This window comes from Mustela nigripes, chromosome 2 (genome assembly GCF_022355385.1).
Source record: "Mustela nigripes isolate SB6536 chromosome 2, MUSNIG.SB6536, whole genome shotgun sequence".
In the NCBI taxonomy this organism is placed as follows: Eukaryota; Metazoa; Chordata; class Mammalia; order Carnivora; family Mustelidae; genus Mustela; species Mustela nigripes.
This window is the reverse complement of record NC_081558.1, coordinates 6,241,100-6,253,417: the sequence shown is the minus strand read 5'-3', so window position 1 is coordinate 6,253,417 and position 12,318 is coordinate 6,241,100. Positions and strand designations below refer to the sequence as shown.

The 12,318-nt window shown below is 45.6% G+C and overlaps 1 protein-coding gene across 1 annotated transcript in view; it reads left to right on the top strand.

The window, feature by feature from the left end:
- Window positions 1-12,318, top strand: part of MUC16 (mucin 16, cell surface associated) — a 76,174-nt gene that overhangs the window by 48,025 nt on the left and 15,831 nt on the right. The window contains exons 48-58 of the mRNA XM_059388942.1: window positions 60-127; window positions 1,849-2,021; window positions 3,383-3,418; window positions 5,518-5,639; window positions 5,740-5,807; window positions 5,958-6,130; window positions 7,352-7,482; window positions 7,817-7,884; window positions 8,701-8,849; window positions 9,929-10,092; window positions 10,508-10,575. Of these exons, the coding sequence (XP_059244925.1) occupies window positions 60-127; window positions 1,849-2,021; window positions 3,383-3,418; window positions 5,518-5,639; window positions 5,740-5,807; window positions 5,958-6,130; window positions 7,352-7,482; window positions 7,817-7,884; window positions 8,701-8,849; window positions 9,929-10,092; window positions 10,508-10,575 (1,220 nt within the window). The remainder of the gene's footprint in view (window positions 1-59; window positions 128-1,848; window positions 2,022-3,382; window positions 3,419-5,517; window positions 5,640-5,739; window positions 5,808-5,957; window positions 6,131-7,351; window positions 7,483-7,816; window positions 7,885-8,700; window positions 8,850-9,928; window positions 10,093-10,507; window positions 10,576-12,318) is intronic.

The following is a 12,318-nucleotide window of genomic DNA, read 5'->3' as shown; positions in this document are numbered from 1 at the left end:
GACTCCTCCTCAGGGCTGTCACTGGGTCTGACCACACTGGCCCTCTCCTTCCTCTCCAGCTTGGCCCGTTGTTCCAGAGGAGCAGCCTAGGAGCCCGATATGCAGGCTGCAAAGTCACCTCACTAAGGTGAGAACCCCCCTCCCACCCAGCATAACCCCTGCAGAAGGACAGGATTTCTGACTGTGGGGGCCACTGCCAATTGTAGCAGACTGTCTTGGAGGGTCCTTGTTGGCATCCATATCTTCATGTTACATTATTGTTAAAATTGTAACAAAATACGTATAGACGTAAAATTAGCCATTTCACTATTTTCAAGCATACATTTCGGTGACATCTGTTATGGGCACGATGCTATGCACCCATCATCCTACTCTTTCTGAAACTCTTCATCAGGCCATTACTTGCACTTTTCTGGGTTGGTATGGGTTCTGTGGGGGTTTACAAAGTATTTCTCCAGCTGTGTTCTCAGTCCACTGTCATCAGTGGTACAGCTCCCCTGAGGCAGGCAGTGGGCACCAGGGTGACAGCACAGGCACTGTTCCTGCACTCATCTAATGGAGGAAGAAGAATCTAAGCAAGAGAATAAAATATCTAAAATGGTTTCAAATATAGTAAGGTGATGCAGAAATGCAGAAAGATGGAAAAGCAGCTTTACCTAGGGCACAGGATAGTTCATGGAGGTGATTTCTGAACAGTGTCCCAGGTGGAAAAGGATTTGGCCTTGAAAACTGGCTGTGAAAACTGTTCCATGTGGAGGAAGCAGCATGGGCAAAGGTCCTGAGGTAGGAATGAGCTTAGCATATTCAATGAACAGCAAGGAGGCCAGTGTGGCTGGAACAGAGACAGAGGGACAGAGAGAAAGAAGGTGTGTTTCCAGACAGCAGCAAGGTCCACACCATGTAGAATATTGGCAGGAATGGATTATTTTTTAATTGTGATAAAAGACACACAACAGAAAATTTACCATCTGAATCATTTTTAAGTGTCTGGTTCAGTAGTGTTAAGTGTGTTCACATTATTGTGCAACTGGTCTCCAAAACTTGCAAAAACTGAAAGTCTGTACCCATTAAACAATGGCTCCCTGTTTCGCTCTACTCCCAGATGTTAGCCATTACTATTCTACTTTCCGTCTCCATGAATCTGACCACTCTGGGTATCTCACACAAGTGAAATCATATGGTATTTGCATTTTTGTATCTGTCTTACTTCACTAAACATAAAGTCCTCAAGGTCCATCCACATTGTGGCTGGTGTGAGCATTTCCCTCACTTTTAAAGCTGATATATTCCATTGTATGGATATGTGGATATATTTAAAGCTGATATATTCCATTGTATGGATATATCCTATTTTGTTCATCCATTCATAAGGACTTTGGTTTTTGCATGGAACAGGCAATGGGCAAAGTGCTGGGAGTTCAGCACAATGGTGAGCTAAATTGTCCCATTACTTGACTTCATGGAGGCCACTGTCTTGAGGGAACAGGAACAAATAATATAGGTTCACACTGGGGGCCATCAGAGGTGTGATGGGGGAAGCATGGTGTCCTGTGGCAACAAGGATCCTCTCCTGACTTTGCCTGGGAGGGATCTTGGAGAACGAGGAGGTGTCTAAGTTGAGAGCTGAAGGATGACCAGGAAATTATTAGAGAGTAAGGAGAGACGGGGAGAGACATCCAGACAGAAGGCACTGCATGTGCAAAGATCCTGGGGTGAGAGAGTGTGGCCAGGTGGAGAAACTGAATGGTTCAGTAAGGTTGGAACACAGGACGTGAGGTGTGCAGCGCCCACAGGTGAAGAGGTACCACATGGACCACACTCCCTACACATCAATCTCTCCTTCCTCAGGTCTGTGAAGAATGGCGCCAAAACAAGGGTGGACATCCTCTGCACCTACCGGCAGCCCCCCAGCAGCCCGGGTCTGCCTGCCAAGCAGGTGTTCCATGAGCTGAGCCGGCAGACCCGCGGCATTACCCGGCTGGGTCCCTATTCTCTGGACAAGGACAGCCTCTACCTCAATGGTGAGCAGTTCTCAGCACCCCCCACCCCGCAACTGCTTCCATACCCCTGTCCCACAGGTCAGGAAACCTAGGGGAAATCTTGAGACAAATTCAGGTGTGAATCTCAACTCTATAATGACCCCTACCCTCCAAGACTCACTCTGTGAGGCTGTCCTTGATCACACCTGTTCTGCAGATGAAGACATGGAGGCTCTGAAGAGTTAAGTAATTTGCCCAAGTGAGTGCAGCTACAGAACAACAGAGCCAGGCCTGAGCCCCAGCAGTTAGCATCCAACACTGTGCTTGACCCTATGCTTTTAACTCCTGAAAGATCATTCCAGGGGAGGCGTGGGAAAAGAAAATCCCACATCTGTCTTCCCTCCCAGCTTCTTACCCTAGACCAGGGATGGGCTTCTCTCCTGGGTGGGGCCCTAATGCCAGGAAATGAGGTAGGCACTCTGGACATCTGTGGGGTCCAAGGTTGGGACATGCTGGGCATCTTCCTAGAAGCCAGGAAGGGACAGTGTTTAAGAAGGTGACCCCTCTCTGGGGTTCTGAGAGGCAGAGCATGGAATGTGGTGGGGTTTATTGGAATAATTCAGCTTCTCTCCTCTCTGTCCCTAGCTTGGAAATGATATTTGGCAAATCATACTTTCTTATCACCATTGCCACATCAGGTGGACATGGAGACATCCTGGCCCTTTATGACTCCCATTTGAGCAAAGAGGGAGATGTACAGAGAAGGAAAGCGACCTACCCATGCCACTAGTCAGTCTGGGTCTTGATGTTGTGAGTTCACATCTGTTCTCTTCACCTTGGCCCTTGCAGGGGCAAGTTTAGGATATTTCCCTCCTGTAAAATATGCTTCATTTTGCTCACTCAGCCAGCAGTCCCCAGAATCTGCTATAAGCCAGGCCTTGTGCTTGGCACCAGGGACACAGGCTACATGGGCATCCTGTCCTAATGTGAGCTCCAAAGGGACAGAGATATTTTGTTCAGTGATATATTCTCCAAATGTAATAGAACTTGGCGCATAGTAGGTTCTCAATAAATAGTTGTTGGTTGGAGGGATAGATTGGAGGGAGGGTGGAAGGGTAGATATTGGGGCGGATATATATGTGGGGGAATAAATGTGTGAACATAAATGTGATGAGGGTCTCTTAGGGGCATGCTAGAGAGGTGGATGGGAAGGGTCATCTCTACCTGGAAGATCAGGAAAACCTTAATGATGGAGATGACATTTGAGTCTGATCTTAGAAAATGCATAGATGCTTACCTGGTACCCAGAGGGAAAGGCCAGCAGGAGCCCCACGTGGACAAAGGCATGGAATATCTGGGATTGTGCTGCCATCTCCCCTTACGTGTGACATTTTTGTTTCCAGGTTATAATGAACGTGGTCCAGATGAGCCTCCTACAAGTATGTATCTTTGCATCAAGTACCCATATCAGCCTCTATGGGTCTTGAGCCAAACTTTTCTCCTCACTAATAAAGGGAGCTTGCCCCAATCTCAGGCTGCTCTCCTGAATGTGGCCAGGGGTCAGTGGGAAGAAGCGTGCTAAGTCCTTGGTCTCTTCTGGGCCTGCAGCCATGGCATTGGCTTTCTAAACTCTCCGTACCCTTTTGGTTTGGAAGAAGAAATTTGAACAAATGTTTCCTACAGGGATGCGGGATTGAGGTCAGATGATGAGTCCATGCCTCCTGAAAACAAGATCTCCTACAAGGGCCACAGAAGGGGCCTCAATGTCAAGATGCAACTGTGGTGGCCACTCAGTGGTTTGGCCAAATTTGCCTGTTCAGTTGTCCAATGGTCCCTTCCTCTATCTTTTAATCCATCCATTCTCCCATTCTCAAGTTATCTCTTCTCTCAGACTTCTCCATTCTTCCTTCCCTCTATCCATCTTTTCTTCCTTCTTTCCCTTTGTCCATCCAAACTTTCATCCATTCTTCCTTTCTTCAATTCATCCGTCCATCCTTCCTTCCCTCCTTCTCTCTCTTCCTTCATCCAGCCACCCATCAATTCATCCATCCGTCCTTCTATCTCTCCTTCTTGCAACCATCCATGCCTCATTCCTTCTCTCCTTTGTCCATCCTTCCATCCATCCAACTTTTATTCTTTACTTCTTTCCATCCATCCATCCATCCATCCAGCCTCTGCCTATTCACTTGCTTGTCTTTTCCTCCTTTTTCCCTCCCATCCATCTCTCCAACTTTTCTTCCTGTGTTTATTCTTTCTTTCTGACCCTTCGTTTGTTCATTACTCCTCTGTCCATCCAGGTATCCCCCCTGTATGTCCACTTTTCTGCCCATTCATCTCCCTGTCCTCTTGTTTAATCTCTCTCTTGTTCACCTGCCCTTACTTTCTTGAGTTTATTTCACTCGTGGGCTCATTCACCCCTCTGCTCACACAATCCCTCCTTCCCTTACTCCCATTGATGACATACCTGTGAATGCTTGTCCTGGGGCAACCACTGCTAAAGCCCAGGCAAGCATTGGGGAGTTTCTCCCACCATGTGGGAACTCTGTTCCTTCCTGATGACTGCCCTTTCCACAGCTCCTGAGGCAGCCACCACATTCCTGCCTCGTTCATCATCACCTACACAACCAGAAGCCACCACAGGTATCTGGGAGATCCCTTTTCCCTCCCAAGAAAGGCTCTGCTCTACCAGTCAGTTGTAAAATTCTGGTGTAGGACAGTCATGTCTATTGCAAAGATTATACTGACAATTCAGTCTAATGCATACCCTATGGAGCCACTAGCTTTGTGAGATCAGCAGACCATTATAACAACAATGTGAGATATTTTGGGGAGAGGCACCTAGTATAATTTGGGGGGGAAGTCTTTCTGGAGAAAGTTTCAGCCAAAATGAGAGTTTAAGAATGAGGAGGTGTCATCCAGGAAAATAAGGGATGAAGAGTTTTCCTGATATAGGAGATTTGATGAGCAAAGTCTCAGTAGCCAGAAACAGCATAGTGTATGAGAGAATTGAGAGGGATTTGGTTTACATAAAGCATAAATCTGAACCTAGAGTAGATGGATATGTGAAGCTGAAAGGATCACAAGAACCATATTTGGAAGAACCTTGAGTGCCAGATCAAGAAGTTTGAACTTGACACTGAAGGCCAAAGGAAGCCTGGGTAGTTGTCCAATGGGTAGTGGTGACTATACTGAGATTTTTTACTTAAGGAAATTTCTTCTAGTTTTCAGTGTAGAGAACATTCTTTAGAGAAGGCATCCAGTAAGTCTGCTGGAGTGTTGGTCCAAGTGAGAGAAGAAAAGGCTTGAGCTGGAAGAGGATAGAGAGGATGTATATGAGGACCATTTTGCAAGTGGTATTGGGGTTACTTGGAGGGGAAGGAAGAGGAACCGAGCGACATGATGGTTTTGAATTGGGTGACCAGATAGTGGGTGGTGATGCCACTGGAAGAGAAGATGACAGAGTACAATGAATGTAGGACTCTGATGTGGCCTCAGGCCAACTCTCAGTAGTAGCCATCTCTCCCCTCTCTTCTTGTAGCTATGGGATACAACTTGAAGACCCTTACACTCAGCTTCACCATCTCGAACCTCCAGTATTCAGTGGACATGAGCAATGGCTCAGCTATGTTCAACTCCACCAAGAGGACCCTGCAGCGCCTGGTGAGACCCTGGTCCCAGAAGTTCCTAGTGGGATCAATTCAACCCAGCCCTTGCCCCACTTTTGTCTCTCCTGTTCATCCTCCTCCCCCTTCCTCCCCAGCTTGGATCCTTGTTTCAGAAGAGCAGTTTGGGCCCCTTCTACTCAGATTGCAGACTAATCTCCCTCAGGTAGGACTCTCTTTCTGAGCATTTGCCAGTAGTGACCATTTTGGTGACCAACCCTTCCACTGATTTCCCATTTGTTACCCCCCTCCTTGTGATCCCCATAGTGAGGTTTCAGGACCTCCCTTTAGAGTCCCCACATCCCTCTCTCCCCAGACCTGAGAAGGATGGGCCAGCTACCCATGTTGATGCCATCTGCACCTACCGCCATGACTCCATGGGCCATGGACTTGACAGAGAGCAGCTTTACTGGGAGCTGTACCAGCTGACCCATGGTGTCACCCAGATGGGCTACTATACCCTGGTCCGTGACAGCCTCTTCGTCAATGGTGAGTGATTTATAGCAATCATTATTGGTCCCCATTATACTTTATTTCCTCTTTAACAAGTCAGCCCAAGTTCTGATGAGGCAATACCCTCCCCAAACTCTCCATGGAAAAAGTCTCTCCTGTTATTTTAGGGAAATAGCATGAAATTCTTTGACAAATTAATATAATGGATCCTAATTTGAACCCAAGTGTCTGACTCATGAGATCTCTTGGGACAGGAGTTCTACAGTGTGAGGCCCCTCTATGTCAGTGGTTCTAACCTAGAAACAATTCTGCCCCTCAGGAGACCCTTGGCAATGACTGTAGACATTTTGGCTGCCACAACTGGGGAAGAGTGCTATCGGCATCTAGTGGCTAGAGCCCAAGGGTGTTGCTAATGTCCTCCAACGAACAGGAGATCCTCTCCACCAAGACTTACATAGCCTCAAATATCAGTAGTTCCGAGGATGAGAAACCCTGCTCTCCATGGTCCTGTGGTTCCTAGATGGGCACCAGACCAACTAATCATACTTCACCACAATTGTTTAATTATCCAACTCTATGAAATTGAGGTCTTGTAATGTGTCACTACAGCCTCAGTTCTTTAGTTAGTATATCCTCATACCCAGTGAATGAGTAAATGAGTGAACCATTGGGAGAAGAGTATCTCAGCCCCATATTTGAGGATCTATTGAAGTTTACATTCACCCCTTCAACAAACACATTCACATTACCATTCTGTCCCAAGCCATGTGCTAGGTACAGGGATAGAACACACAAGTTCTCTCCCTGAAAAATCTCATAACCAAGAGGACTGAATATTACTTAGGGACACACCAAAAAGGCAGAGACACTGTTATTAACAGGATGCCATGGAAACACAGAGGGGGGACAATTCAGGGAAGGCTTCCTAGAAGAAGATATTATGTACCCAGTACTGTCTAGGCCCTGGAACATGGCAAGAACAAGACAGAGAGATCCCTGCTCTCCTGGAGTTCCAGCTCACTGGGGTTCTGAAACATGAGTCGTTTTCCAGGAAAAGCAGAGGATTGAAAAACATTCTAGGAAGTAAAAACTCGCCCTGGGAGAATCCCTGTAAAATTCCAGTTTTCCCCCATTGTGGGGTGACTTTATATTTGGAAGTCCCCAGCATTTGGGCCTAAGTTTGGCTGAATCTGACAGTAGGCACTATACCTCTCTCTGTGCTAATGGCTAAGAGTCTCCTCCTCTCGTTGGCTCCAGGCTATGCACCCCAGAGTTTATCTACCCAGAGGGAGTATCAGCTAAATTTCCGCATCATCAACTGGAACCTCAGCAACCCAGACCCCACATCCTTGGAGTACACAGCCCTATGGAGGGACATCCAGGACAAGGTAGTGTCTCTCTCACCAGTCCTGTCTCTCCTTGCCCTGGGTGCCCCTGTCATTCCTCTGATTCACATATACTAAGTGATTATTTCAATTTTGCCCTTTGCCTATGTGTTTTGAGTTCTCTCAGTTTCCAAAGGTGGTGCTCTGGCTGCCTTCCCCATTTTCCAGATGGGCAAACTGAGGCTTAAAAGGGGGAGTGGTGTGCCTAAGGTCACACAGCCAGGATACAAACTCAGAGCTCCTTTGCTCCAAGGCCTGTGTTCTTTCACTGGCTGCAGTAGCCCCCTCCAGCCCCAGGAGGCCTCCATCTCACCCACTGCCCCACCCTTTATTCTAGGTCACCAAACTCTACAGAGGCAGCCAGCTACAAGATATATTCCACTCCTGCCTGGTCACCAATTTGACGTAAGTTGAAGAGGTTGGAAGCGCTGGCTGAACTGGCAGCTTGCGGCTCTGAGCTTCTATCCTGGCACAGTCTTTGAGATGAAAGTCATTGACAAGCTCCCCATGCTCCCCCACATCCCTGTCAGCCATTTCTACCATCTCCTTCCATAGGACTTTGGGGAGGGGTAAGGGAAGAATTTACCTCATGGGACCACCAACACGAGCATCCACCACCTTCTCCTCTTTGAGATGCTTTCAACAAAGATCAGCCAAACAATATTTCCTCTGGCCCTAGCCCTGCTGAGCACTTTCATGCATGTTCATCTCATGGGATTCTCATGCAGCCTCTGTGAGATGGATACTATTGTGATCATCCCCATTGTTCAGATGGGGAAGCTGAGGCTTGGAGAAGGAAAGTAAACAGCTCAAGAATTGCCCAAATTTGGTTGGAACCCAGGTCTGTGAAGAATGGGTGGAAGAACTGAGACACTGGGGAACAGGAGGATCATGGGACACAGTGCCAACTTTGAGTGTTTCCAGACTTCAGTTCTTTTGTCTTTAAGATGGGGATAATTATAATGATAACTTCCATTAGAGTGATGGTGAGGGAATGTTTAAGTCACTTCCTAGAGGTGCTCCATAGATGTTCATTATTTTTATAGTTATTTGTTCTATTCCCAACTCGTGGAAACCTTGTGTTTTTGGTCAGGGTGTCTTCTCTAGCCTGGGAGATAATCTCTCACCTCTTGCATTTAGGTCTTTGGGCCTATTAAACAAGAACTCAGGAGACACTGCTGGTGTTGAGTGATGGCTGAGTTCCATGGTCTCTGTCTCTAGGTTGGGCTCCATGTTGGTCACCGTCCAGGTACTGTTCTCTTCCAATGTGGACCCCAGCGTGGTGAAGAAAGTCTTTCTGGACAAGACCCTGAACGTCTCATCCCACTGGCTAGGAGCCACCTATCAGCTAACGGACCTTCATGTGACAGGTGCAAGATTGGGGGTTGATTTCATGGCTTGAAGAGATGGGGTTATGAGGAAGGAAGGACGGGGCTTCTCAGGAGCAGTAGAATGGATGGAAGCTCTGGAGGGGAAAGGGGGACTTTCTGGAGGCCCATGTTGATGACCCATGACATTGGATCATACAACAGAAAGTAGGGAAAAAACATGCAGCAATTGCACGCAAGGAAATGATTGTTTTTACTCATAAATCTTTCCAACCCAAAATGTGGAGTATCCTGAGTTGCTTTCTTAGGCCCTATGGCTATGACTCATACACTGATTGATTGAAGGACACATTCGTTCATTCAACAAGTATGTCATGAAAGTAAATAGGCATCGATGATACACTGTGGAAACTGCTACAGAGAATTTCAAGAACCTGAGGGAACCCCAAGGAGGGACACACAGCCCATCTTGGAAAGTTTTCTGGAGGAAGTAATGAACAAACTGAGATGTGATGGTGAACATGACCTAGCCAATGGGAAGAGTTAGGGAGTCGAGTTACAAGTGTTTATATCCTAGAAGACAGAATATTTGGGGAGGCTCTAAGGAGTTTGGTGTAGCTGGAGCAAACACTTTGACATGGGAGAAGTGGCGGGTAAAGCTATAGAAGCAGGCAGGGACTTTCTAGGGCACTGGAATGGTTTGCAGAGGAATATAACAGAATTCTGCTTTAGAAAGCTCATCCTCTGGATGTTGTATAGAGAGTGGATTGGAAAGGGGTGAAGACCAGAGGCAGCGAGACACATTAGGAACTTAGGTCAACAAAGGTGTATGACAGATGTCCCCTAGTGTGATCAGTACCTGCACTTGCCTTCTGTGCCCCAGAAGGGCCCAATCTCCTCATCCCCACATACTAGTGAGCTCTCATAATGCTTGGGGGAGAGTTGGTAGATAGAGAGATCAATGGATACAAAGTGGCTGGGTGGATAGAGGGCCTTATGTAACACATCTTTAAAAAAATCCAGCTCAGGTCACATTGCCAGGAATAAGTAGACTAGCTGGAATGACTTTTTTGCTAAAATATTCACCTGATTGGGACTATTATACCTTCTTTTTATTACAGAAGTGGAGCCATCAGCTCATCTACCAACAGACATACCAACAAGCAGTCCCAGCCCTGAGCACTTCCAGCTGAATTTCACTGTCACCAACCTACTCTATTCCCAGGACATCGCCCAGCCAGGCACCACCAAACACCAGCAGAACAAGAGAAGTATTGAGAATGCGGTGAGAATCCACTCCATTCCCATGTAGAGACAGACCTATGGACACTGGGTAGTCAGAGGGTGATTTTCCATCATAATAATTTCATAACAATTCATGAAGATAGGTTCTTATGCCCACTAACAAATTAAGAAACAGATTGAGATTCAAATTAACAGATTAACAGATTAAAATTAACAGATTAATAGATAACAGATTAAAATTAAGGCCCAGAGAGTTTCAGTAGCTAGTCCAGGGTCCTGTAGCTAAGGCATACTCTGGAATGGGATGTCCTTTGGTACACTTATCTGGGCTAGTGTTTGTTGAGATAAGAAAAAATAGATGGGAAAAAATAGAAGGGATGTATGTTCAGAGGCTAAAAATTCTGCTGCCACTTGGCCTGGGATGGTGATCAAAGGAACATTGCCCTATCTTTCAGCTCAACCAGGTCTTCTGGAACAGCAGCATCAAGAGTTTTTTCTCTGGCTGTCAAGTTTTAGCATTCAGGTGAGTTCCAGCTCAAGATCTAATCACTCTGGAGACTTCTGATGTCCTTTAAGTAAAAGTGTCCCCATTGTCATGGTCCCAGTTCTAGCTCTTATGGAAGATATCCCATTGTGTATATATACCAAACCAACTTATTCCTAAACCAGTGAACTCAATTGGCTCAGAAATTCAAGGAAGCCAGAGTAGACTTCAGCATACCTGGAGGCACCTGATGTTGGGGCCATGGGATGTGGAGTAGAGCATCCATGCCTTAAGAAATTAGCCACTGGGGCGCCTGGGTGGCTCAGTGGGTTAAGCCGCTGCCTTCAGCTCAGGTCATGATCTCAGGGTCCTGGGATCGAGTCCCGCATCGGGCTCTCTGCCCAGCAGGGAGCCTGCTTCCCTTTCTCTCTCTCTGCCTGCCTCTCCGTCTACTTGTGATTTCTCTCTGTCAAATAAATAAATAAAATCTTTAAAAAAAAAAAAAAAAGAAATTAGCCACTGAAGTCAGGATCCATAGAAGGTGGGGGTGGCTTAGAATCCAGCAGCCAGACTGTGCGGCTCAGTAGTGAGCCACTAGTCAAAAGAGTCAATCCAATCTTCTCATATATCTACTGAGATAGGATCACATAGAAAATAGACCCCTTCAAAGTACACGATTTAGTGCTTTATTTGTAGAGTAGTACAATCATCCCACTATCTAATGGTGGAGTTTTTAAAAATTATGTTCAGTTAGCCACCGACTAGTATATCATTAGTTTTTGATGTAGATGTGATGTAGGGTATGGAATGTTCTTTAAAAAAAATTCCTGTCCCCATTAGCAGTTGCTTCCTACTCTTCCCTTAATCCACATCCCCTAGCAAACAATAATCTACTTTCTGTCTGTCTGGATTTGCCTATTCTGAACATCCCATACTAATGGCTTCAAATACTATGGGGCCTTTTGTGACCAACTTCTTTCCCTGAGCATAATGTTTTCAAGACCATCCATGTTGTAACACGTATAAGTACTTCATTCCTTTTTTTATGACTAAATAATATCTGTTGTATAGCTCTACTAATTTAAAAAAACTTTTATTTAAATCAATTTAATTCTACTCTCTGTTCAATCAGTTTAACTATTTTAGATTCCCCATATAAACATACACTATTTATTATTAGTTTAAGAGGTAGAATTTAGTGATTCATGAGTTGCACATAACACCCAATGCTCATTGCATCACATGCCTTCCTTCATGCCCATCCCGCAATTACCCCATCCCCTGTCCCAGCAACCCTCAGTTTGTCTCCTGGAGTTAAGAGTCTCTTACGGAGGCAAACCGTAAGAAGGTAAACCACTTTGCATTTATCCATTCATTCACTGATGAGCCTTGGGTTATCTCCACTTTTTTGTCTATTATGAATAATGTTGCTATGATCATTTCCGTGTAAGTTTTTGCATCAGCTTGTGTTTTCAGTTCTCTTGGGCATGTACATAGGACTGGTATTGTATGGTCATATGGTAATTCCAGGCTAACTTTTGAGGAACTACTGAACTGTTTGCCACAGAGGTTCTACCATTTCCCACTCCCATAAGCAATGTATGAGTTCCAAACTATCCAGATTTTTTATTATCCCCTTTTTTTACTATAATCATCCCAGTGGATGTGAAATGGTATCTCACTGCTGTTCCAATTTGCATTTTCCTAACAATTAGTGATGTTGAACTTTTTTTTTTTTTTAATTTTTTATTTTTTATAAACATATATTTTTATCCCCAGGGG